At 39.9% G+C, this 27,533-nt stretch overlaps 2 protein-coding genes across 2 annotated transcripts in view; one reads left to right on the top strand and one right to left on the bottom strand.

Moving 5' to 3' along the window:
- LIPI (lipase I) overlaps positions 1-6,557 on the bottom strand; it is a 78,655-nt gene extending 72,098 nt beyond the window's left edge. The window contains exon 1 of the mRNA XM_070367735.1: positions 6,437-6,557. Within this exon, the coding sequence (XP_070223836.1) occupies positions 6,437-6,467 (31 nt within the window). The 5' untranslated portion in view covers positions 6,468-6,557. The remainder of the gene's footprint in view (positions 1-6,436) is intronic.
- On the top strand, positions 6,443-26,618 carry RBM11 (RNA binding motif protein 11). The gene is made up of 5 exons (XM_005909416.3): positions 6,443-6,718; positions 11,264-11,426; positions 12,755-12,827; positions 20,985-21,081; positions 23,992-26,618. Exons 1-5 carry the CDS (start codon positions 6,443-6,445, stop codon positions 24,301-24,303), a joined length of 921 nt encoding a protein of 306 aa, XP_005909478.2. The 3' UTR covers positions 24,304-26,618.
- Positions 26,619-27,533: the final 915 nt, after the last annotated feature.

Genomic DNA, 27,533 nt, shown 5'->3' with positions numbered 1-27,533 from the left:
AGTGGGTTGCCACTTCCTTCCCCAGGGTATCTTCCCAACCCAGGGAGAGAACCTATGTCTCCTGCATTGGCAGGTGGGTTCTTTATTGCTGAGCTACTTTTATATATTAATACATACTGTGAATTAAAATTAATGATGCAGAGAAATCAATATTTATTGGTGTAGAAAGCTTTCATTACATGGTTTTGGGGTGATCAGTTCAGTCACTCAGTCATGTCCAACTCTTTGCAACCCCATAGAATACGGCAAAAAAGGCTTCCCTGTCCATCACCAACCCTTGGAGATTGCTCATACTGATGTCCATCGAGTCAATGATGCCATCCAACCATCTCATCCTCTGTCATCCCCTTCTCCTCCTGCCTTCCATCTTTCCCAGCATCAAGGTCTTTTCCAAAGAGTCAGTTCTTCAAGTCAGGTGGCCAAAGTGTTGGAGCTTCAGCATCAATCCTTCCCATGAATATTCAGGACTGATTTCTTTAGGATTGACTGGTTGGATCTTCTTGCTGTCCAAGTGACTCTCAAGAGTCTTCTCCAACACCACAGTTCAAAAGCATCAGTTCTTCAGTGCTCAGCTTTCTTTATGGTTAAACATTTCCCTCATAGCTCAGTTGGTAAACAATCTGCCTGCAATGCAGGAGACCCTGGTTCAATTCCTGGGTTGGGAAGATCTGCTGAAGAAGGGATAGACTACCCACTCCAGTATTTTTGGGCTTCCCTTGTGGCTCAGCTGGTAAAGAATCCACCTGCAATGTGGAAGACCTGGGTTCGATCCCTGGATTGGAAAGATCCCTTGGAGAAGGGGAAGGCTACCTACTCCAGTATTCTGGCCTGGAGAATTCCATGGACTGTATAGTCCATGGGGTCACAAAGAGTTGGACACGACTGAGTGACTTTCACTTTCACTCACATCCATACATGACTACTGCAAAAACCATAGCCTTGACTATATGGACCTCTGTCAGCAAAGTAATGTCTCTGCTTTTAAATATGCTGTCTAGGCTTGTCAGCCTTTCTCCAAGGAGCAAGCGTCTTTTAATTTCATGGCTGCAGTCACCATCTGCAGTGATTTGGAGCCCAAGAAAATAAAGTTGGTCACTGTTTCCATTGTTTCCCCATCTATTTGCTATGAAGTGATGGGATCGCATGCCATGATCTTAGTTTCCTGAATGTTGAGTTTAAAGCCAGCTTTTTCCCTCTCCTCTTTTACTTTCATCAAGAGGCTCTTTAGTTCCTCTTCACTTTCTGCCATAAGGGTAGTGTCATCTGCATATGTGAGGTCATTGATATTTCTCCCACCAATCTTGATTACAGCTTTTGCTTCATCAAGCATGGCATTTTGCACGATGTACTCTGCATATAAGTTAAACAAGCAAGGTGACAATATAGACTTGACATACTCCTTTCCCAATTTAGAACCAGTCCACTGTTCCATGTCTGGTTCTAACTATTGCTTCTTGACCTGCATACAGATTTCTCAGGAGGCAGGTAAGGTAGTCTCATATTCTCATGTCTTTAAGAATTTTCCACAGTTTTTTGTGACCCATACAGTCAAAGGCTTTAGAATAGTCAATGAAGCAGAAATAGATGTTTTTTAAATAGATGTTTTTTTTCTGGAATTCTCTTGCTTTTTCTATGATCCAACAGATGTTGGCATTTTGATAAAAGGCAAGCTAAAGATAAAATGTATAGTAAGGTACATAGTAAGATACACATGTATTTTCCTAAAATATGTTTTATGTTATGTATATGCTAAGTCACTTCAGTAGTGTCCGATTCTTTTTGACCCTATGGACCATAACTTGCCAAGATCCTCTGTCCACAGGATTCTCCAGGAAAAAATACTGGAGTGGGTTATCATTTCCTCCTCTAGGGGATCTTCCCATCCGAAGAATCAAACACATGTCTCTTATATCTCCTGCATTGGCAGGTGGGCTCTTTACCACTAGCACCCTGGGAAGCTCTCTAAAATCACAGAACTATCTACAAAAGCAGGCTTCTTGTCAGAACACTCTTGGCTGCAGAAGCAGACACACACACAGGCATGCCAGCTCTGCACACCGCTCTACCACCACACATGTGTGGGCACTCAATCCCTGCTCCAAGGAGGACCAGCCTGACCAGCTCATGGGAAGACCTGGTGAACATTGCAGGAGTGGGGTCTCCTAACATAAGAAAACCTTCCTTACATATATACAAGTCAGGATGCATGTCCTGGGGAAAGGACATGCACCCTGACTTGTATATATGTATGTTAGGAAGGTTTTCCTCCAGAATATTTATATCTGCATGGTAGACTCCTTGATGAATTCACTGTCTTAGTTATCTCTTTAATATTACAAATATTTCTTTTAATAAATATCTAATGCAAGTAAAACAACACAACAAGTTATATTTACTTGGGACAAATATGATTAAGGAAATCAAAACAAAGAAAAACTGAGAGTAAGAAAAATAATGAAGACAGGTGAGGTTAATTTTTCAAAGATATTCAGTGCACACCCTTAACATTAATTCCATAAGTTTCTCCATTCACTCATTCATGTGTTCATTCATTTATGCAACTTTTATTAAGCATCTACTGATTTCCAGGTTTAACTTGGTTGCTGAACATTAAAATAGAGACATTCATTTAGTCAAACTGTATTATTTCAGCAACTATTTATGATATATCTACAGAGGTATCAGGGATTGTTCTAGATATCGAAATATATTACCTTATAGTATTTCACAGAGAAGAGGGATTGGAAAAGATATGTCTAGAAAACTATGGAACCAGACAGGTGGAGCAACCAGCTAATCTACAGTACTGAATGGCAAGCCTTGCAAGAAATGCTATTTGGGCTGAACTACAAAAGAGAATAAGTCATCTGGACAAAGAAGGGGAGAAAGGAACTCTGGAGCTCTAGTTATAGATATACATATATGGGCTTCCCTGGTGGCTCAGCAGGAAGGAACCTGCCTGTCAATGCAGGAGACATGGGTTCAATCCCTAGGTTGGGAAGATCTCTTGGGAAAGGAAATGGCAACCCACTCCAGTATTCTTGCCTAGGAAGTCCCACGGACAGAGGAGCCTGGCAGGCTACAGTCCATGAGGTCTCAGGAGTTGGACACAACTTAGCAACTAAACCACCATCACCATATATATGTGAGCATGTGTGCATGCTTAGTCACTTCATTGTGTCGGACTCTGTGTGACCCTATGGACTATATAGCCCATCAGGCTCCTCAGTCCATGGGATTCTCCAGGCAAGAAAACAGAGGTGGGCTGCCTGTACCCTCCTCCAGATGATCTTCCCGACCCAGGGATCAAACTCGCATCTCCTTCATTGCAGGCAGATTCTTTACTGCTGAGCCATCAGGGAAGTGCATGCGTGCACACACATGTGCACGTGCGCACGCGCACACACACACACACACACACACACATTTTTGATGTCTTTATGCAGTTATGGGTATAAGGCATCCTGATATGAGTGAGAAAAGACTAATTATTTATCCATGCATCTAACCCATTAGATCTTATATGTGATTATATGTGACTGATGGTGCAAGAAATGGTGAGAATAAAAGGGATTCTTTTTAAGCTACCACTAGGTTTATCACCATTCATTCACTCAGTATCAATTAGGAAATACAAAGAGAGGCCAAATTCTGAGCAAACAGCTAACTGCTTTGAGCTGACTTTCAAACCTTAAAACATTAAATAATTATTCTAGAGGTACACATGCCATAAACTTATGTACTTTCAAAATAAAAGATGTGATAAGAACACCAAAATCATACACACCATAGACAAAAAAAAATGATGCAAATTTCAGTCCAGCAAGAAAACATGATGACTTATATGCACTACATATTTTACAGTCAAACCTGAAGTTACAGCTCCCAGATAAGCAATGTCTGAGGAGTTAAAGAGAAAATATCTTGGTTTGGATAAAAATTTGGACGTAAATGAATTTAAAAATCAATAGATCTACTCATAATAGAGACCTGCAAGTATCCACTTATTTGATCAACATGTATTTGCTATCTGCTTGTAATGTGCAGAGTTTCCCTTGCAGCTCAGACAGTAAAAAACATGCCTGCGATGTGAGAGACCTGGGTTCTGTCCCTGGGTTGGGAAGATCCTCTGGAGGAGGTAATGGCAACCCACTTCGGTATTCTTGCTGGAGAGTTCCCATGGACAGAGGAGCCTTGAGGGCTATACAGTTCATGGGGCTGCAGAGTCGGACATGACTGAGCGACTGAGCACACACACAGTGTGCATGTTTTCACAACCCCCTCCCACTATGCTACAATACTGATGAAAGTAGAAAGAAGAAATGGAGACAGGACTTAAAAGACTTATGACATACCGACTGAAGGTAACTACTGAAGTCACTGACACATAATTTTCTATTTACATGTTCAAGAAATCTGCTTCTCCCATTAACACTCTAAGGTGATTTAGAAGGGCATATCTTTATAGGCACCTTTGTTTTCCAAGGATTAAAAATAGCGCCTGGCACATAGTGAGCACTCAGAAAATATCTATTAAATGAGGTAATTATATTAGTCCAATAGAATCCTTAAGAAATAGATCTTGAATTCTAAAAAGTGAAATTACTTAAAGTTATAAAATTAAGTAATGTCAGAATTCAGTTAGAAATCTGGATTCCAAAGATGTGTCCTTTCCATCAAAAAAGATGATTTCTTTGGTCCAGTGACCACGTAAAAGAAAACTTTTCTTTGGTCCATGTAAAAGAATACTTTTTCAACTCAAATGAACTATCACCACATTTCTATGCAGACATATGGTATCAGAAAGGAAGCCAAGTTAACAGTTGACAATATTTTGTTTAATATATCAAAATATTGAGATTCTGAGTAAGTTTTCTTCCTCCTTTCAGGAATTTTTTTTTTTTTCAATCCTCCTCAAGTAAGGATTAATTTTTCACCTTGGTCCATAGTTTACAAAGTACAGCCCTGGAGCCTATTATACAGAGTGAAGTAAGCCAGAAAGAAAAACACCAATACAGTATACTAACGCATATATATGGAATTTAGAAAGATGGTAACAACCCTGTATGCGAGATAGCAAGAGACACGGATGTATAGAACAGTCTTTTGGACTCTGTGGGAGAGGGAGGGGGATGATTTGGAAGAATGGCATTAAAACATGTATAATATCATATAAGAAACGAATCGCCAGTCCAGGTTCAATGCAGGATACAGGAAGCTTGGGGCTGGTGCACTGGGATGACCCAGAGGGATGGTATGGGGAGGGCGGTGGGAGGGGGGTTCAGGATGGGGAACACATGTACACCCGTGGTGGATGCATGTTGATGTATGGCAAAACCAATACAATATTGTAAAGTAAAAAAAAAGAAAAAACAAAGTACAGCCCTGATGTAAAATACAAACACGAGATCCTACTACAGTCACCCAGCATGCCTGTGTGCTCAGTCACTTCAGTTCTATCGGAGTCTCTGCGACACTATGGACGTAACCCACCAGTTTCCTCTATTCATGGGATTCTCCAAGCAAGAATACTCCAGTGGGTTGCCACGCCCTCCTCCAAGGGATCCTCCCAAACCAGGGACCCAACTCCTGTCTCCTGTGTCTCCTGCATTACAAGCAGATACTTTACCCACTGAGCCAGGTGGGAAGCCCACAGTCACCCAGCAGCCATCCTCAAAAGTTCTGTCTTCAGTAACAAAACTTGCTATAGTCTTTCCAGTATTCTTTGGTATAGTCTATTTTCTCAAGTGCAAATGCCTTCTGCAGTCTACCTAAAACCTGTGTCCATTTTCAAAGACTTCAACTAGGTAACACTTCCTGGCTAAATTAATTCTAGTACTCCATCCACATCCATGCACGTATGCACTCATTCCTTCAAAACGAGTTTTATGAAAAACACCAATTTTAAACCCCAATTATTTATTCGTTTACTCTTTGGAAACAAAAAAATTAGTCTTCCCCCATTAGCCTGTGAGCTTCGGTAATGAAGTTAGTATGTCTTATATCTCATCTCTATGGAGAAGGCGATGGCACCCCACTCCAGTACTCTTGCCTGGAAAATCCCATGGAGGGAGGAGCCTGGTAGGCTGCAGTCCCTGGGGTCGCTAAGAGTCGGACACGACTGAGCGACTTCACTTTCACTTTTCACTTTCATGTATTGGAGAAGGCAATGGCAACCCACTCCAGTGTTCTTGCTTGGAGAATCCCAAGGACGGGGGAGCCTGGTGGGCTGCCATCTATGGGGTCGCACAGAGTCGGACACGATTGAAGCGACTTAGCTTAGCTTAGCTTATATCTCATCCCTATAGTCATTTTATTTAAAATGTTTGTTGAACACATCCAAAATGAATTAATAATGTCGTGCCCTGAAGAAATGAACGGATCTCCACAAGCAAGATGTCAAGACCCCTTGCAGACTAATCTTAATTTCACTCACTCTCCCATGGTCCTGGTCGGATACGGGACATGGCGAAGGTGCGGTGGGCGGTTACCACGAGGTGCTGGGGGCGTGGCCCCGCAGCATCGCTCCGCCCCTGCCGCTCTTACTCTCTTCGTCGGCTCCGCCAGCAAGGAGAGAGGGCGTGGTCTCGGAGCCTCCTCCATTCTGGATCGAGCCGGAGGGATGTTGCCTGCTCAGGAGGAAGCCGACAGGACGGTGTTTGTGGGAAATTTAGAGGCTCGAGTGCGGGAAGAAATTCTTTACGAGCTGTTCCTTCAGGTACAGTCGGCAGGGAAGGGGTATCAGAGGGGCGGAGCGCGTCGAGCCGGAAGCGCAGCAGGAGGGGCGGGGCGCACCTGAATCACCCGGAGTCCGGCTCCCTTTCCCTCCGCATCCTTTGCTCTGGTTTTAATTTAGTTCCGCTTTGGCTCAGCTGTCTCCAGGTTAGCAAGTGGGTAGTCCGGTGTTCTTGCCTGGAGAATCCCAGGGACGGGGGAGCCTGGTGGGCAGCCGTCTATGGGGTTGCACAGAGTCGGACACGACTGAAGCGACTTAGCAGCAGCAGTGAAGTGACAAAAAGTGCGCCTCATTCCCTGCCCTTCCCCTTCCCATCCCCACTGCAGAGTCCTGGGGTGTGCAGTGACGAGGATACCCCCAACCCCCAACCCTGAGTCAGAGCTTTGCAGAGGCTGCCTGGGCCTTGGTGTGCTCAGGCAAAACAGAAAACAGCTCTGTCACTGTCTTCCTTCAGATAATAAGCACCCTGACGCCCTACATCCCGCGAAATGAGAAGAATATATTTTAAAATGCTTCCCGTATACGTTACTTACTCTCCCAAGCCCTTTTATACAAGAGATGATTTTACTCCAGAATAAATGAGATTTCCGCATAATTTGGGCAGCCAAATCATGACTGAGACCGATTGATACCCTGACTGCTGCTGCTGCTGCTAAGTCGCTTCAGTCGTGTCCGACTCTGTGGGACCCCATAGATGGCAGCCCACCAGGCTCCCCCGTCCCTGGGATTCTCCAGGCAAGAACACTGGAGTGGGTTGCCATTTCCTTCTCCAGTACCCTGACTAGTTCCCTTTATTTCATACCAAGAGGGTCTTAGGAAAACTTTTTCAGACCTGATAACTTATGTCTCCTGTATACACCTACTGTATACACATAGATCTTACATGCTAAAGAGATATCCACATTCAGCCGTTCATTTAACCGTTTAATGATCAATAATTACAATGACAGTAAGTAAGGTGCTAGGCATACACATTTGAGACAGTCCTTGGCCTTTCTAAAAGGAGAAATTTAAAATTAATTATCATGTTTTAAAATAATGTGCAAAAAGAGGGACATTTAGTACAGCAAAGTTGTTTCAAGTGTGAATTCTGATATCTGCAGTGTGATTTTGGCCAAGAACATAAATAGCTCAGCACCACAGTTTCCTCAAATGTCAGTGGGAGTCATAGTAGCTACAGTATGATGTGGTGTGAAGATTGAGTAAACTCATCCAGATCAGACAGAACTGAACCTGGTACTTCCTAAGTGTTTGCTGCTGCTGCTACTGCTGAACAATACTACTATTACTATTAATAATAGTACTGATGCTTATATCAAGAGAAATCAAAAGTGACTTTCCTCTATCAGAATAAGAGCAAGTTCCAAGGGAGACAATAGCAAAACTAAATTCTAAGGGCTAAGCATGAGTATCAGAGGTGAAAGGGGTTCTTTATGTAGTTTCTGAAAGGCTCTTCATTTGTGTTTGAACTAAATTGCCCCTCTATTAATTATGAAGTGGAAGTGTTAGTTGCTCAGTCCTGTCCGACTCTTTGCAGCACCATAGAGGGTAGCCCGAGAGGCTCCTCTGTCCATAGGATTCTCCAGGCAAGAAAACTGGAGTGGGTTGACATTTCCTTCTCCAGGGGATCTTCCCAACCCAGGGATCAAACCTGGGTCTCTTGCATTGCAGACAGACTCTACCATCTGAGCCACCAACAGATGCACACAATTTGATAGAATTTTCTGCAGGAACACACTTTCATTTCCTGGACATAAAACATTACTTGAAAAATATTGTGGATTTTAAGGCTTTAATGCTTATTCTTCTAACTTGCCATCCTTTTAAACCTGCCATTTTTAATCTACTCTAATACTTGTCTTTTCCTGCAGTTATTTTTCATCCTAGTATTATTTGGAATTTATCATTCTAACTTAAAAAAAAAAAAAAGAAGGAAAGAAGAAGAGGAGGGATGGAGGGAGGTAGAAAGAAAATTTATAGTTCTTTTTCTCCAGAAAGCTTCTCTCATGTTGAGCCAACAAAAAAGAGGGGGGCGGGAATGATGAGGTCATGGGATGGATAGACCTGTATGCCCCCATGCACATATGTTATTTCTAGTCAATAGAAACTGGATCTGTACCAGTTGTATGTGAAACTACAAGATACATTAGATAGATTGATAGTCTCATTTTTTTTAATAATTTCTAGCTAAATATTCATCTGTATTAGATCATGCAGCAAAGCATTTGTTTTTATTTTTGCCTATGCTCTCCTGTATTCTGGGAGGATTTACTAAAGTGAGGTGTCTTTTAGAAAGGCTTCAACCCAGAAAAACTTAGCAAATCTTTGACAACTGGCAGCACTATTTATGTGTTTGACTCTGGTTTAAAAGTACTGAAAACTTATGATGTGGTTTTTACTACCAGCAAGTCTTCTTGTTAAATATCATCTTTTAAAATGCATGGGTATATTTTTGAATTTGTAAAATTCAAAGCATATAAGCATATTTTGTCCATTTGTGATTTCATATATTTAATATCACTTGTGGAGAAACACTGATTAAAATTGATTTGTTTTATTACTATTTGGTTCTCCTTGTTACTGCTGCTGCTGCTGCTAAGTCTCTTCAGTCATGTCCAACTCTGTGCAACCCCATGGACTGCAGCCTACCAGGCTTTTCTGTCCATGGGATTCTCCAGGCAAGAACACTGGAGTGGGTTGCCATTTCCTTCTCCAATGCATGAAAGTGGAAAGTGAAAGGGAAGTCGCTCAGTCGTGTCTGACTCTTAGCGACCCCATGAACTGCAGCATACCAGGCTCCTCCATCCATGGGATTTTCCAGGCAACAGTACTGGAGTGGGGTGCCATTGCCTTCTCCACTCCTTGTTACTAGTTTCTTTCAAATTTCTGATGATCCTTGGAAGAGTGAAAATCAGGTTTAGTATCTTTGTACTTTTAACCAAGAAATCTGGGCCATGAAGATCCAGAGAAGAAAATAGCAACCCACTCCAGTATTCTTGCCTGAAAAATCCCATGGACAGAGGAGCCTGGTGGACTATAATCCAAAGGATCACAGTCTCACAACTGAGAGACGAATCACAGCACAGTACAGAGATCTCAAGGGGAAAGATAATGAATTTAGGTTCAAATGTGTTGAGTTTGAAGTATAATCACATGGAGCTCTCAAGGAGACTGTCTGCATGAAGGAGGCATGAGTGGGAAAAAAATAGATTCGTTGATAAGGTGGTTCTTGAAGCCAGAAGGGAGGATGAGCTATTCCCTGGAAAAGTAGAGAATAAAGAAAGAAAGATTGAATCTTAAATACAGTATCATTTTAAAGATGGTAATTAACATTTTTCTTTAGATTAAAAACAATTCCTTAATATACTTATCCAACTCAACAGAGAAAAGCAATCAGTCATTAAAGAGCAATGAATAAGTATGAGCCATCTACCTTTAAATCTATATGAGGCTTGGTAAGTACTTCCTGTAATCATGGTCATGATGGAAATGTGACATTTGAGGGTGTAATTAGCACTCTTTTACAATATTTGACTCTGATTTTGTACTCTGTATTGCTAATTACAGGTTTTAATCACAATAAAATCTGAATATTTTCAATTTTATTTTATCTTATTTTAATAATATACCATGGAATAATATTCCCCAGTTGTTAGACTTAGACCTTTACTAATTTTTCATTCTTACAGATAGTGTACCTAATTAAAAGTCTTAAACATATTAAAACACTTTTCCCTTTGAGAATATTTACCAAATGGGCTTACCATATTAAAATACAGTTTCTGTATAAATCAGAAATTTAATTTCTCTTGTGAAAATGTTTTAATCTTGTCAGAAAAAAAAAAAATAGGCTTTGATGTGATGTTACCAGTTTCTTTCAGTTCAGTTCAGTCACTCAGTCGTGTCCGACTCTTTGTGACTCCATGAATTGCAGCACGCCAGGCCTCCCCGTCCATCACCAACTCCAAGATTTCACTCAAACTCACGTCCATCGAGTCGGTGATGCCATCCAGCCATCTCATCATCTGTCGTCCCCTTCTCCTCCTGCCCCCAATCCCTCCCAGCATCAGAGTCTTTTCCAATAAGTCAACTCTTCACAGGAGGTGGCCAAAGTACTGGAGTTGCTTTATGGTAACATAAACCCAACATCTCAAGGAATGCTGGGTTTATCATTTCAATTATTTTTGAGTTAAACATGGTCTATATGTGTGGAGGCAAAGTAGTATTTTAATCTTAGATTTAAATGCACTCTAAATTGTTTTGTTAGGCCTATCTTTCAAGATTTGGAACTATTACCTAAAATTTCCTGACCTTAACAACATAAGTGTTTTTTGATGAGCCAGAAAATGCCAAGAAAGTGTGATGAAGTATGATATTTATTGTTAGGAAAATACATGATCAAAAGAACTATGTAAAGCTGTTATTGCTAACAGATTTGGAATTTTAGCCTAAATTGAATATAGTTGATTTTCTGTGTGTAAAAAAATCTTTAGATTTATGACAAAATAATTTTTAAGTTTCTTGCAGGCTGGGCCATTAACCAAAGTGACTATATGCAAAGACAGAGAAGGAAAGCCGAAATCTTTTGGATTTGTCTGCTTTAAACACCCAGAATCGGTGTCTTATGCCATAGCTTTGCTGAATGGAATTCGTTTATATGGAAGACCAATTAATGTGCAGTATCGATTTGGTAGGTTGTCTCACTGATGAAATCTTCAAAGTGTGTTTTGTTTGTGGTGTTGTTCCCAGAGGTGTAAACTTTTTTTTTTCTCCTATGTTTTTTATGTTATAGCCTAAGACCAAAAAAGTGCTCCTGCAGCCTCTTAAAATTTCTCAGAACACATTCATAATGTTATGTAATTAGTTAATACAACCAATGACATTGCCAAATCCATAGCATCATTTCTATATTAAAATTTAAAGTGGTCTCTTTTAATGTCAGCCAGAAAATAGCCATGATGGTTGCTATTGGCTGTTAAAAATTAAACAAATCTAAGTGAACTGGGGATACCCAACTCTAGCTTTTATGAACCAAGGCTATTTGCTGATCTTCCTGTCAATGGTATCAAATATCTACCATTTGGAAGACAGGGTGGGTGCCTTAGTCTTTGTCCTGGGTTTACCATGTTATACATATCACCCTGGATCTGAGCCCTGTAAAAGCAGCTGGCCAAAGGCTGAGCCTTCATAGCCACAGAGAAAAGCTTCCTAACATGAATGGCCTCAAACAACTTCTCCTGTGTTCTTCGTCTCAAACAACACATCAACACTGTTCATCATTGATTAGATGTCCAGAGAACATGGCACTATTACTCTAGCCCTTTTATAGTTTGAGGGACTCATAGAGGCAGTGCTTATACTTATGTTGTGGTGCTTATGGTACTTATGTTCCTTCCCTCCTCAATGATTCAGGTTTATGAATGTACCCCTTGTTTGGTTCTTATGCTTCTCGCTGTACTAAAAAAGACATAAGAATAAGAAAACACTGTTGTCTTGTTGCAAAAGAAAAGGGCCACTTCACATTTCATTTGATTTTGTCTTAACAAAGATAATTAGTTGGCTGCATCATGCTCTCAAGTACCATCCGATTAACTCATACCGACAGTAAAACAGGCCAGGCCGTGTCGTGTCCTGACACGTCCCCAGCCAGCTGCTCAGTGGCCTCTGTCAGGTTACTTTTACATTTGTCAGTGCAGTTTAGAGAACTCATGCCTTCCACACAGAAGGCGAATAACACTGATCATTTGCCATCTTTAGTTTACAGGTATGTATTAGCAAGCAGCATTATATACTTTGTATGGCCCCATGTCAGCCTAATTCTTTTTTCTACAGTCATTGCTTTGGACAAAGCTTGGTTATAATTCACGCTCTTATACGTGATATAAACAACCCTGTAAGTAGTACTTGGGAGGTCAGAAACATCTTGTGTATTTTATATGGAGTTTTTGAAAATGGCTTAATGTGAGAACTCCAAAAAGATGTACCTTGAAATAATCTGTTATTCTTTTTCTTTTGAAGGGAGCTCTCACTCTTGTGAACCTGCTAACCAAAGTTTTGAAAGCTGTGTTAAGATAAATTCACACAGCTACAGGTAATTAAAAATATTTCTTTTTTCATAACGGTAAGGCAAATAAATATGGTCTTAATACCAGGAAGGGTTTTCATATATTCTATAAAACATTTCTATTTAGACATAGGTTAATATTAAAGAGTTCATTTTTCCTGAAGGCATGAAAAGTGACAAAGTATTTTCATTTAAAATTCAGTCAGAGATGCGGAAGTGCAGGAGGTGCCTGGAGTCGGTTCAGTTACAGGATTTCTGGCCTAGCCAGGCGAAATTAAAAAAAAAAAAAATAAAAAAATAAATAAATAAAATTCAGTCAATATTTTCTGCAGTAGGTGGGAGAGATTTATATTTGTAGCATTGTTTATAGATTACCGTGTACTTTTCATTACTGTGAAATCACTTAAGTGTGCAAAGTCTCACTGTGATGGATCATAGAAATACTGTTATCCATATTTTATACTTGAATAAATATAGAGATGCAAAAGTTAACTAATTGCCAAGGGCACAAAGATGAAAAGGTGATAGTTTCTAGGCTTGAAATTAAGCATTTGAACATTAAGTCACTCTACTATTTATTTTACTAATTTTTAGAATTTCTCTATGGTAATTTTCAAAATATTCTCATATTTGATGTAGGCTTATTTCTTGATGCAACCATAGCCTGCAGGGATGCTCTCAGTTTAGCTATACCAAAGGTCATGGGACAGAAAGTCTCCCAAACCAGACTAAGGTGCTCAAATCACAGCATTTATTAAACCAATTTAAAAGATACAGTGAAAAGCAAAAGGAAAGCTTTGGGTATTGGATAATTTAACATTTGGACGCAAGGGACCCTACTAGCCGAGTTCTGGTTACACTGATATTCATACAACCTGTTTCTCTCTCTATTGCATCAGCCTTCTCCACTGATTGTGTGGTTATTAGCCCTAGAGTGGGCTTCCCAGGTGGCTCTAGTGGTAAAGAACCATCTCCCAGTGCAGGAGACTTAGGAGAGGCAGGTTCCATCCCTAGGTCAGGAAGATCCCCTGGAGAAGGCATGGCAACCCACTCCAATATTCTTGCCTGGAGAATCTCTGGACAGTCTACAAGCCTGGCAGGCTATAGTCCATCAGATCAGATCAGATCAGTCACTCAGTTGTGTCTGACTTTTTGCGACCCCATGAATCGCAGCATGCCAGGCCTCCCTGTCCATCACCAACTCCCGGAGTTCACTCAGACTCACGTCCATCGAGTCAGTGATGCCATCCAGCCATCTCATCCTCTGTCGTCCCCTTCTCCTCTTGCCCCCAATCCCTCCCAGCATCAGAGTCTTTTCCAATGAGTCAACTCTTCACATGAGGTGGCCAAAGTACTGGAGTTTCAGCTTTAGCATCATTCCTTCCAAAGAAATCCCAGGGCTGATCTCCTTCAGAATGGACTGGTTGGATCTCCTTGCAGTCCAAGGGACTCTCAAGAGTCTTCTCCAACACCACAGTTCAAAAGCATCAATTCTTCGGCGCTCAGCCTTCTTCACAGTCCAACTCTCACATCCATACATGACTACAGGAAAAACCATAGCCTTGACTAGATGAACCTTTGTTGGCAAAGTAATGTCTCTGCTTTTGAATATGCTCTCTAGGTTGGTCATAACTTTGCTTCCAAGGAGTAAGCATCTTTTAATTTCATGGCTGCAGTCACCATCTGCAGTGATTTTGGAGCCCCGAAAAATAAAGTCTGACACTGTTTCCACTGTTTCCCCATCTATTTCCCATGAAGTATTGGGACCAGATGCCATGATCTTTGTTTTCTGAATGTTGAGCTTTAAGCCAACTTTTTCACTCTCCAATTTCACTTTCATCAAGAGGCTTTTTAGTTCCTCTTCACTTTCTGCCGTAAGGGTGGTGTCATCTGCATATCTGAGGTTATTGATATTTCTCCCAGCAATCTAGATTCCAGCTTGTGTTTCTTCCAGTCCAGCGTTTCTCATGATGTACTCTGCGTATAAGTTAAATAAGCAGGGTGACAATATACAGCCTTGACGTACTCCTTTTCCTATTTGGAACCAGAAGGGTCACACAGAATCAGACACACCTGAAGCAACTTAGCAAGCATGCACGCACGAGCACTAGAGCTGAGGTTAGAGTAAGAGATTCCATTCAGATAGAAAGTTCCTAGAGCTAATCTCACTTACTTGCTTTCTCAAAGAGACAGAGGGGCAAATATACCTGGCCACAGAAGGAGCTACATACTCACAAGGTCTACCTGAGTTTCTTAGGCAGAGCAGACATAAGAACAGCATAACTTAGCCCAGTGGCACCATGATAATGACTTGGTCTTTCCTTCCCTTTCTACCCATGACTAACAGTCTTATTTGTTCCATCATATTTTCACTGAATCTATCCATGGCATCTCTTAACACATGCTAAATTATTTATTTTGAATATTTAATATATGTTGTGAATTCTGCCTATGTCTTCCAAGTCACTTGCTTGTTCTAATTACAGTATCATCACTATCTCATAAATCTGTATTAGCTGAGTTCTACTAATGTTCATAGCCCCTGTTTCTCTCTGCTGCTGCATCAGATCCATCAGTGTATCTTTCATAAAGGCTACCATATTCTTTTCTTCTGAGTTTTATCCATGCTGGTTGTTTTCTTGTTTTCTGTAGCAGAACTGAATGTTCTCAAGTAAACTAACAGCATTGAACCTCCCATGCCTGCTAATTATATCTACCCTCCTAAGCATAGAAGAGTGACCTCTTAGGACTGGCAGTTACCCAGACTCATCTTTTGAAGAAGTACTGCGCCCCACGCATAACACAGTGTGCTCCACGTCCTCATTGTCCCCCACATTTCTAAATCAATGAAATCGGGACAAAGTAGGTCCTGAAATCAGACTATCTGAATCTGAATCCTGCCTCTGTCACTATATTAACAGTATAACCCTGGACAAATGATCACACTGTACCTCATATCTACAATGAGGACAATTATTGTCAAAGAGTCAAATTTTATAGTTTCAGGGTATTTAAAATGGCATATAGCAAGTATCCAGTGAGTACTTTCAGCAAATGTTGGCAGGAGGTGGTGGTGATTCACTTCCTTGGTATGAAAGGAACTGTGGACTCATGAATTGAGCCATTTAGGTTACATAAAAACTTCCCTTATTCTTCTAATGGGAAAAGATACCTCTTTTTCCTTATGAGTTTAGACAGAAACAAGGTATTGCTAGGTGTGGGGCAGAAGAGGACTAGATAAACAAGTAGAAGACAGCAGTAACTCATACATGTTCTACTTCTATTTGATATGCACTTCATTATCACAAATTCTAGGCTAAAAGATCAGAGACAGGTATATATTCCATACTACTCCACCTCACTGGTGATACCTTCTTCTTCTAGTGTGTGCTGCATTATAAAGGAAGGATGAGAAAAGGTCATAGTGTCCTAGAAGTGTTGTGCAGAGAATGCTGCTCTTCTCATACCCTCGTCTTTCACTAGTGTTCCTTGGAAATGTGTTTTTGTGCTTGTTATTACCTCTTATACTTTCTGCTTTTAGTAAATAGTTCCTGTATTAGTGTGCTTGTGTTAGTCACTCAGTTGTGTCGGACTCTTTGCAACCCCATGGACTATAGCCCTCCAGGCTTCCCTGTCCATGGGATTCTTCAGGAAAAAATACTGGAATGTGTTGCTATTCCCTTCTCCAGGAGATCTTTGCAACCCAAGAATCAAAACCTGGTCTCCAGCCTTGCAAGCAGATTCTTTACCGTCTCACCACCAGTGCTAGTTCAGTTCAGTTCAGTTCAGGTGCTCAGTCGTGTGCGATTCTTTGCAAGCCCATGGACTGAAGCACGCCAGGCTTCCCTGTCCATCACCAACTTCCGGAGCTTGCTCAAACTCATGTCCATCAAGTCAGTGATGCCTTCCAACCATCTCATCCTCTGTCGTCCCCTTCTCCTCCTGCCTTCAATCTTTCCCAGCATCAGGATCTTTTCCAATGAGTCAGTTCTTTGCATCAGGTAGCCAAAGTTTCAGCTTCAGCATCAGTCCTTCCAATGAATATTCAGGACTGATTTCCTTTAGGATGGACTGGTTCGATCTCCTTGCAGTCCAAGGGACACTCAAGAGTCTTCTCCAACACCACAGTTCAAAAGCATCAATTCTTCAGTGCTCAGCTTTCTTTATAGTCCAACTCTCACATCCATACATGACTACTGGAAAAACCATAGCTTTGACTATATGGACCTCTGTTGGCAAAGTAATGTCTCTACTTTTTAATATGCTATCTAGGTTGGTTATAGCTTTTCTTCCAAGGAGCAAGTGTCTTTTAATTTCATGGCTGCAGTCACCATCTGCAGTGATTTTTGAGTCCCAGAAAATAAAGTCAGTCACTGTTAACATTGTTTCCCCATCTGTTTCCCATGAAGTGATGGGACCAGAAGCCATGGTCTTAGATTTCTGAATGTTTAGTTTTAAACCAACTTTCTCTCTCTCCTCTTTCACTTTCATCCAGAGGCTTTTTAGTTGTTCTTCACTTTCTGCCATAAGGGTGGTGTCATCTGCATGTCTGAGGTTATTGATATTTCTCCTGGCAATTTGACTCCAGCTTGTGCTTCATCCAGCCCAGCATTTGTCATGATGTATTCTGCATATAAGTTAAATAAGCAGAATGACAATATACAGCCTTGACATACACCTTTCCCGATTAGGAGCCAGCCTGTTGTCCATGTACAGTTCTAACTGTTGCTTCTTGACCTACATATAGATTTCTCAGGAGGCAAGTAAGGTGGTCTGGTATTCCCATCTCTTTCAGAATTTTCCACAGTTTGTTGTGATCCAAACAGTCAAAGGCTTTGGCATAGTCAATAAAGCAGAAGTAGATGTTTTTCTGGAACTCTCTTGCTTTTTTGATAATCCAACAGATGTTGGCAACTTGATCTCTGGTTCCTCTGCCTTTTCTAAAACCAGCTTGAACATCTGGAAGTTCACTATTCATGTACTGTTGAATCCTGGATTGGAGAATTTTGGGCATTACTTTGCTAGCGTGTGAGATGAGTGCAATTGTATGGTAGTTTGAATATTCTTTGGTATTGCCTTTCTTACGGATTGGAATAAAAACTGACCTTTTCCAGTTCAATGGCCACTGCTGAGTTTTCCAAATTTGCTGGCATATTGAGTGCAGCGCTTTCACAGCAGATTTGAAATAGGTCAACTAGAATTCCATCACCTCCACTAGCTTTGTCTGTAGTGATGCTTCCTAAGGCCCACTTGACTTTGCATTCCAGGATGTCTGGCTGTAGGTAAGTGATCACACCATCGTGATTATCTGGGTCATGCAGATCTTTTTTGCATAGTTCTTATGTGTATTCTTGCCACCTCTTAATATCTTCTGCTTCTGCTAGGTCCATTTGACTTCTGTCATTTATTGTGCCCATCTTTGCATGAAATGTTCCCTTGGTATCTCTAACTTTCTTGAAGAGATCTCTAGTCTTTCCCATTCTATTATTCTCCTCTATTTCTTTGATCACTGATCACTGAGGAAGGCTTTCTCATCTCCCCTTGCTATTCTTTGGAACTCCACATTCGAATGGGTATATCTTTCCTTTTCTCCTTTGCCTTTAGCTTCTCAGTGCTAAAGCCACCATAAAAAGTATCACAAACGAAATTAAACACAGAAATGTATTGTCTCACAGCTCAAAATCCAAAATCAAGGTGTCTGCTAGAGTTCCTTTTGAGGGCGATGAGAAAGAATCTGTTCTGTGCCTCTGTCGTATATGCTGTGCTGTACTCGGTTGCTCAGTCATGTTTGACTCTGTGCAACCCCATAGACTGTAGCCCGCCAGGCTCCTCTGTCCATGGGATTCTCCAGGCAAGGACACTAGAGTGGGTTGCCATGTCCTCCTCCAGGGGATCTTCCCAACCCAGGGATTGAAACCAGTTCTCCCACATTACAGGTGGATTCTTTACCATTTGAACCACCAGGAAATCCAGTGCCTCTCTCATAGCTTCTTCCGCTCATTTGTTGGCAATCATTGATATTCCTTGACATGTACAAGCATCACCCAATTCTCTGCCTTCATCTCCATATGATTTTCTCCCTGTGTGCATCTGTCTCCACAAGTTTCCCCTTTGACTATAATAAGGAAGGATGCCTGTTTAGCACCTCCTACTCCAGTATGACCTCCTCTTAGCTAATTACATCTGCAGCAACCTTATTTCCAAATAAGGTCACAGTTCAGTTCAGTTGCTCAGTCATGCCTGACTCTCTGCGACCCCATGGACTGCAGCACACCAGGCTTCCCTGTTGGGCCATCACCAGTAGGAGCTTGCTCAAACTCATGTCTGTTGAGTCAGTGATGCCATCCAACCATCTCATCCTCTGTCGTCCCCTTCTCCTCCTGCCTTCTATCTTTCCAGCATCAGGGTCTTTTCCAATGAGTCAGTTCTTCACATCAGGTGGCCAAAGTATTGGAGTTTCAACTTCAGCATCAGTACTTCCAATGAATATTCAGGACTGATTTTCTTTAGGATGGACTGGTTGGATCTCCTTGCAGTCCAAGGGACTCTCAAGAGTCTTCTCCAACACCACAGTTCAAAAGCATCAATTCTTTGGTGCTCAGCTTTCTTTTTAGCCTAACTCTCACATATAAGGTCACATTCTGAACTATTTGGTGTTAGGACTACAACATATAACTTTTGAGTTGACACAGTTCAACTTGTGACTTCCCAATTTACATGTGACTCCGCTATGGAGAAACATATGCACGCCCTGAAATTCTCATGGGAAAGATAGTGGTTTTAGAAATTTTGCAGCTATTTTTATAATGATGCTAATCTTACCACCTCTGCTACTGGGTCACATCTTCCCCAGTCTGTAACCTCACTGTGCTTTTTATCTTGTTTCTTTACTATCACTTACTGCAAATACATGTTCACGTCTCCTTGAACTTTGTCTCCAAATCAGTCTATTATATTTTCCCCTTGTTCTCACTGAAAAATTATCCTTCACATCTTTACTTCCTATTCACTTCTTAACCCCACTGTTGTTTGGAAGCTGTTCTTTGAACAGTTTGTTGTCAGGAATCTTCTGATCAATGATAGAGTAGCTCTAATGCTTATCCAGTTTACTCTAACAACCAACACTAAGTATTTCCTCGCTGAAACCCACTTCTCCACTGGCTTCTGTGATCCTGCTCTCACCATGAACCAACACCTATCCGTCTGACAGCTTCTTGTTGTTCTCCTGCCCTTGTCTTTGCCTCCATCTGCCTGTTTTAATTCACCCTTCCCACAGTAAACTTCCTGTCCTAAGATTAGCAGTATTAGTGTTAAAATTGTGGCATACTGTGGAGCAAGTAGAATGAAGACTAGCTATAATGAGGACTAGCTGAGAATCCAGCCAGTACATATAACATTGGGATTTACTAGAGATCTCCATAGATGCAAACATTACATATATAAATGAAATTTTTGGACACTTCTGATGTTAATCAGGGATTGTGCATGTGTGCAAAATCACTTCAGTCGTGTCTGTCTCTTTGCAACCCTGTGAACCACAACCCCCCAGGCTCCTCTGTCCATGGAATTCTCCAGGCAAGAATACTGAAGTGGGTTGCCATACCCTCCTCCGGGGGTTTTCCCAACCCAGAAATCAAACCCGAGTCTCTCACATCTTCTGCATTGGCAGGCAGGTTCTTTACCACTATCACCGTGTGGAAGAAATCAGCAAATATGTGTTCATGCTAATATCAGCAGCTTGTTTAACAAAGAGCATAATTTTTTTAGTTTAACAGTGAAAGTACCTTCAAAAATGAATTGAAAAAATTCCTATTTTTTCACCTATATTATTTGTAGAAGATTGAGTGTATGCTTGGTGATTATTATTGACTTACTTTGCTTTCTTCATATCTGAGTGTTCTATGCCTTTATACAACTATAACATTGATTAACATTTTCCTATCAGAAAGCCAAATGTGACTCTAAATATTAAGATTTCAGTATGTGGTAATTAATAAGACTTGAGATACTGCTATGTCACTACATTATCAGTGTAATATGTTTAAAGTTAATTTATCTTAATTGAGCTTTTAGAGAAGTTCTTTAATTATGAAGCTGTCTCTTTTTTTTTTTTTTCTAAGACTAGAGTACCTCTGTCCATAGGAATTTTAACTTCATATTACTTCTTCTTTTACCTCCCTCAAGAAATGAAGAAGCCATGGGCAGATCTTCCTTTTCCATGCAGTTCTCTCCAATTAATAATGCATCTTTATCTCAAGAATATTTTCTCTTTCAGAAGATGGTAAGTTTAATATGCCTTTGGTTGAAAATATAACATGATAATACAAACTATAAAGGATATGAAAACTGCTTGGAACTTAAGCTCAACTCTAAGCCTAGAGTGAAGGCAGAATATGCCTTGAGCACTGTGCCCCAGTGGCGATCTGCTCTTTTATCTGAAATTGATCATCTGAAATCCCATACATGTTATGTCCACAAACAGCCAGTGTATGAATGAAAAATGGCAGATGCAAGTGATAATGCACTGTGGTAAAATAAAATTTGAATCACTTGAATGACTATATTTTTAAAATTTAAAAGGTATGTTTCTAAAATTGAATACTGTTTAATGAAGCATTTTGATAGAATGTAGTCATCAGTCACCATATACTGCTTTTGTACATAGATTTTTATTTTAACTAAACACAAAGTTTCTCAATTGGTAGAGTAAACTACCTTATTTCCAAAGACTCTCAAAAATGTGGTTCTGGCCTAGAAATCACAGTGGTGGACTATATTGTTAAAGGGGAACTTAGGAAATGTTTTCTTCTAACTTCTCATTTTATACATAATAAAACTGAGGTTCAGAGATTAATCAGCAAGCCCAAGATTATACAATTTGTTAATGACAGCTGTGGGACTATAACACAGGTATTCTGATTAACACGAGATTTCTTACAAACATCCAACATACATATGATCTTCAGATTTTTCAAATAGCCATTTTCACTTTGTAAACATAATGAAAGTTGATAATTTTTGGAAAAAACTTCTTGGTCATACAGTCTGTGCTTAGTTGTTTCTGACTTGTTTATGACCCTGTGGACTGTAGCCCACCAGGCTTCCCTGTCCATGGGATTTCCCAGGCAAGAATACTGGAGTAGGTAGCCATTTCCTTCTCCAGAGGATCTTCCCAACCCAGGGATCAAACCCAAGTCTCCTGCATTACAGGCAGAATCTTTACCCACTGAGCCGTCAGGAAAGCCCTTTCCTTGTTTATGGTGAGAGAGTAATAAACAGCCAGTTCTCATCTAAAACCATCAATATCTTCTTTGTGGCATTATTTTTCTCTTTGATGAGATGAGCCATACATACATACACATACGCACACACGAGAGCTTGTTTTCCCTATTAATCTTTTTTAATGGAAGTAAATAACTTTATGATCACGTTGTCCACAGTCTACTATTTATACTTCCATTCAAAAATATTAATAAGTATTAATGTTTCCCCATTCCGCATTACTGGTTACTAATTTTATTTTTTATTTTTAACTGGAGGAAAATTGCTTAAAAATGTTGTGTTGGTTTCTGCTACACAACAACGTGATCAGTCCTAAGTCTACACATACACCCTCCCTCTTGAGCCTCTCTCCTGCCCACCGAATCCTGAGCCCTCTAGGTCATCACAGAGCACTGAGGTGAACTCAGCTCCCTGTGTTTTGTAGCAGCTTCCCTCTAGCTGTCTGTTTGACACATGGTAATGTATTTTTTTCTATTATTACTCTCTCAATGCTACTCTCTCAATTTGTCCCACCCTCTCCTTCTTCTCCCATGTCCACAAGTCTGCCCTCTGTGTCTGTGTCTCTATTCCTGCCCTGCAAATAGGTCCTTAATCTACTTTAAATAGCTAGAAATTTGAGTTAATCTATCTTAAGAATTGACTGCGGTGCTGCAAAATATGGTGACTATCAGCCATCCATAAGGAGTGATTATTTTCATTTTACTTAATTTTAATTTAAGTTTAGGAACAGAAACTTGATGCAATTATTGCAAAACTTTGAAGTATGTTTGCAAAAAAAAAAATTGGGGTATGTATAGCTACTATTTCAACTAAATTTTATATAATCTAAATTCTGATTAAATATTTTCAATGAAAATTTAGTATCCAAATTGAATATGCTTTTGAATATAAGTATAAATATGTAAATATATAGGGCTTCCCTGGTAGCTCCCTTGGAGAAGGAAATGGCAACTCACTCCAGTATTCTTGCCTGGAAAACCCCATGGATGGAGGAGACTAGTAGGCTACACAGTCCCTGGGGTCGCAAAGAATCAGGCACGACTGAGCGACTTCACTTTCTTTCTTTCTTTCCCTGGTAGCTCAGTCAGTAAAGAATCTACCTGTAGTGCAGGAGACCTGGATTCAACCCCTGGGTTGGGAAGATCCCCTGGAAAAGGAAATTGCAGCCCACTCCAGTATTTTTGCCTGGGAAATCCTATGGACAGAGGAGCCTGGTGGGCTACCGTCCATGGGGTCACAAAAGTCAGACACAACTTAGCTACTAAACCACATCCATAAGTATAAAAGGCACAGCAGATTTTAAAGACTTAGTATAAAAAAGTAAAATATCTCATGAGTAATTTTTATATTGGTTACATGTTGAAATGACAATATTTTGGATATTTGGGAATAAAATATATTAGGGCTTTCCAAGTGACTCAGTGATAAATAATCCACCTGCCAATGCAGGAGACACAGGAGATATGGGTTCAATCCCTGAGTCAGGAAGAGCCCCTGGAGTAGGAAATGGCAACTCACTCCAGTATTCTTGCCTGGGAAATTCCATGGACAGAGAAGCCTGGTGGGCTACAGTCCATGGGATGGCAAAGAATCAGACACAACTGAGCAAATGAGCACACGCACAATATATATTATTTAAATTGCACCTGTTTCATTGTTATTTTCGTCCTGTGACTATTAGAAGATTTAAAACTACCCATGTGGCTTACATTATATTTCTTTAGGACAGCACTGATCTGTACTGTAGTACGCTATACACCAGCTGGAATCTTTGTTAATCGTTTAAAGAAACTACTGCATCCCTGTCCTTCTTACTGACACATGGTTTGGTTTGCTCATAGTTACTTGTATAATAAATGTAAACTCTTAACTTTGTCTTTTTTTTTCCTTTGTGGGCTTGCTTTGGTAGGTGAATATGTGTGGGTTTTTCCCACAGCAGTGGCCTACATATTACCCAGCACTGCAGCTTCCTTACTACGAGATGACAGCACCACTTCCTAACAGCACTTCTGCATCTTCCTCACTGAATCATGTTTCAGATCTGGAGGCTGGACCCAGCTCTTATGAATGGACTCAGCAGCAACCAAGTGACTCAGACCTTTATCAGACAAATAAACGAAAGAGGCAGAAACAAAGCAGTGATAGCGACAGTAGCACAGAAAACAGCAGAGGAAATGAATATAACCCAAAGTTCCAAAAGTGTAAGAAAAAACGATACTAGTATGTACATTCAAATGAAATGTATCTCTACTAGTCTTCATTCTGTTAAAAGAAAAATCTGTATTCTACTAAAGGACCAATTCCATGGCTTTCTTGTCTTCTTTGAAGTATATAGCAATATGCTGATTTGTATTTAATTTTTGTCTTGAATGACAAAAATCTTAAAAACAATATAATGTGCTTTTTGTATTTGTAATGGTGTTGTTAACAAGAAATACACTCTTGAGTTGTTATGTTTTAGTATCAGTGATGAACTTACACTAAACCATTAATCAAAAGTCACTGAGCACTCATGGAGAATGCACCATGATCGCCTATATTGTTGCCTGTAACCCGCAGCTGAAGTCAGAAGTGGAATGGTCAGTTTTCTGAATGAAACTAACACAAATCTTTGAGTTGTATGTTTTTCCTAAGAAGAAAGAATAAGCAGAGTTTAGTTTCCTTTATTACTAATACTTTTTTATGTCTAAATATCTTGTCTCAGCCTTACTCTCATACATATATACTTCATATACAAGGATACACAACAGTGATACCAAAGGAAAGATGATTATCGTGTGGCTAGCTTTTGGTTCCTTCCCTTTTCATATGATTATATATAATTAGGAATACATGGCTCTTGACTTCTATTTATTAATTGTATTTTATAAAAATTAGTTGGCTATGTCAGTATTCATTGTCCACCTCTTTCGCCATCCAGGTTGGAAAGCATATATCAGACACATTTAGATCTTGATAATGAACAATAATTTCGGTAGAAAATTTCACTATTGTATGGTACTTAATGTTTATCGTAAAATCAGCTTTCCTACTTCTGGACCATTTATTTGCAGGGATAAACAGACTACATGTAAAATTAATGATTTATGTGGACAATCTTGTTAACTTTGTAGCTCATCATAAACTAGAATGCTGAAAATATTTATTTATTGAATCCAGTTGAAAGGATCACACACCTTCATTAGGAGCTAACCATCCAATTTTAACCATTCTTTGATATTTCTTTTGTGTATTGCATAGCACCTTATAGATATTTATTATTATTTAAAATAATAAAATATTTTTAGCAAAATTAGTAGCTGAATTTAACTTCTGGTTATGATTATACAATGCAATCATGTTTTAAATGTAAATATTAGTCTGTTTTGATCTGACAAATGTGAAAATGTAAATTCTGCTTAATGTAGCTTGATCTATAAAACTTCATATTGCTGAATATTCAAACTAAAAATGCTGACCTTTTTTTAAATTAACATTTTTGCAATTTAGAATCATACCAAAGGGAAAATATCTTTCTATGTAAATAGGAAGTGATATATATCTAAAACACATTAACTTCACCTCTGCACTTTCGTCAATTCTTAGACCTTGCAAATTTCCTAAGCCCCAGATTATTTCATTGTAATTGGCATTAAAGGAAATATATACACATAAGAAATATCTTAACAAGTACCAGATTAAGAAAATTATCTTGAAATATTGTTACATGAGTTAAAATCTTTGAACTGCAAGGAATTCTTGAAATTTCTTTCATCACAGGCTGGAATTATCTGGATATCAATTTTACCAAGTCAACCAACCAAAAGGCAAATTCACCTGTTTACACTGGTGTCTTCGTGACATAGCTCAGTTGGTAAAGAATCTGCCTGCAATGCAGGAGACCCCTATTTCCTGGTTGACAACAGTCATATGAACGACGACTACCTTATGTTTTAAAGTCAGTTTTTTAAAATCCTCTCATAATTATTGTAAAGAAAGGGAAGTTAAAGCAGGTGGTTAGGTGGTCAAGAGATTTTCTGGGGAAGCCATAGAAGTTTGAGAGATTAAAAGAATTGGTTGAGGAAATGGAGCTGGATTCAGAGAAGGTGGATCTAAAAGATATTCTGGGGAGTCAGGAATAAGGAGCTGGAGGTAAAAGTGAGTATAAGAAGGAGGCAGAGGAGAATTTATAGTAAATCAAATTTTTGGTCTAAGTCTGACTTCTGCTCTTGAATTTTCTTAAGGAGATATTTTCTTTTTGTTTAGTCACTCGGTCGCTCAGTTGTGTCTGACTCTTTTGCAGCCCCATGAACTGTACCCCACCAAGCTCCTCTGTCCTTGAGATTTCCCCAGGCAAGAATACTGGAGTGAGTTGCCATTTCTTTATCCAGAAGATCTTGCCAACCCAGGGATCAAAGTATCCCCTGCAGGCAGATTCTTTACCAGCTGGGAAACCCAAGGGAACATTTTAGGCCAGTTTTAATATGTTTTGTGCCCTTCTTGCTATCTGATCGTCCCAGAGTACCAAGAGGGTATTTGTGTAGGATGAGAGCATTCTATAAGTCCCTTAAATATAAAAGCTTTTATAAATTTTATGATCCATTGTCTGTCCTTTCACAGTTAGGATCTGCATGAGTATATATATTCAAATGTAACACAAACTACTGTCTCTTTTGGGGAAGACCTGGAGGTAAACTTCCAGGCTTAGAATATAATTTAACTATGTGCATGAGACGTGTCCCTGAACAGGACACAGAAAATGCAGCCTCCATAATCCAAAGGAACTCCCAAAGATAGCTGAAAAGAAGGAGAACAAGTTGCCACAGGCAGTGAGGATGGTACTCCACTCTCCCACAAATCCATCTGACCTATCTCCCATCTAATCCATGATTCCTGGTGGACAATACTAAGAAAGGAATTCTCAACACTACAAAGATAGTGAGATAGGAAGGGTTGTGGATTAGACAGTCACCTGAGAGCCAATAATGGTTCTTCGTGTCTCAGAACCTTGACCTGACAGCCAGCCTCATCCAGGCACAGACCCTATGATCTGCACCCCCAGTAGGCACAAAACGGGAGATGATGCTCTTTCTGCAGCTAAGCCAAGCTCTCAGAACCCAAAATCAAGATGGTTGTCTTTTCACCATGTTTATAGTTTATTTTGCTGTGCAAAAGCTTTAAGTTGAATTAGGTCCCATTTGCTTATTTTTGTTTTTATTTCCATTACTCTAGGAGGTGGGTCATAAAGGATCTTGCTGTGATTTATGCCATAGAGTGTTCTGCCTAAATTCTAAGAGTTTTATAGTTTCTGGCCTTACTTTTAGGTCTTTAATCCATTTTGAGTTTATCTTTATGTATGGTGTTAGGAGGAGTTCAGCAGCATTCTCAGAAAGAGAAAAACAGAAATCACATATTAATGCATGTATATGGAAGCTAGGAAGATGGTACTGATGAACCTATTTGCAGGACAGC

Source organism: Bos mutus, chromosome 1, assembly GCF_027580195.1.
Source record: "Bos mutus isolate GX-2022 chromosome 1, NWIPB_WYAK_1.1, whole genome shotgun sequence".
In the NCBI taxonomy this organism is placed as follows: Eukaryota; Metazoa; Chordata; class Mammalia; order Artiodactyla; family Bovidae; genus Bos; species Bos mutus.
The sequence above is the reverse complement of the archived record's forward strand: the minus strand, read 5'-3'. Positions and strand labels throughout refer to the sequence as shown.

What these genes read in the sequence shown, in the direction of transcription:
- RBM11 (XM_005909416.3), top strand. Translation starts at nt 6,443, where the DNA reads ATGGTCCTGGTCGGATACGGGACATGGCGAAGGTGCGGTGGGCGGTTA. An exon ending in TTTACGAGCTGTTCCTTCAG is followed by an intron (nt 6,719 to 11,263) that starts GTACAGTCGGCA and finishes AGTTTCTTGCAG; the next exon opens with GCTGGGCCATTAACCAAAGT. An exon ending in TAATGTGCAGTATCGATTTG is followed by an intron (nt 11,427 to 12,754) that starts GTAGGTTGTCTC and finishes TTTCTTTTGAAG; the next exon opens with GGAGCTCTCACTCTTGTGAA.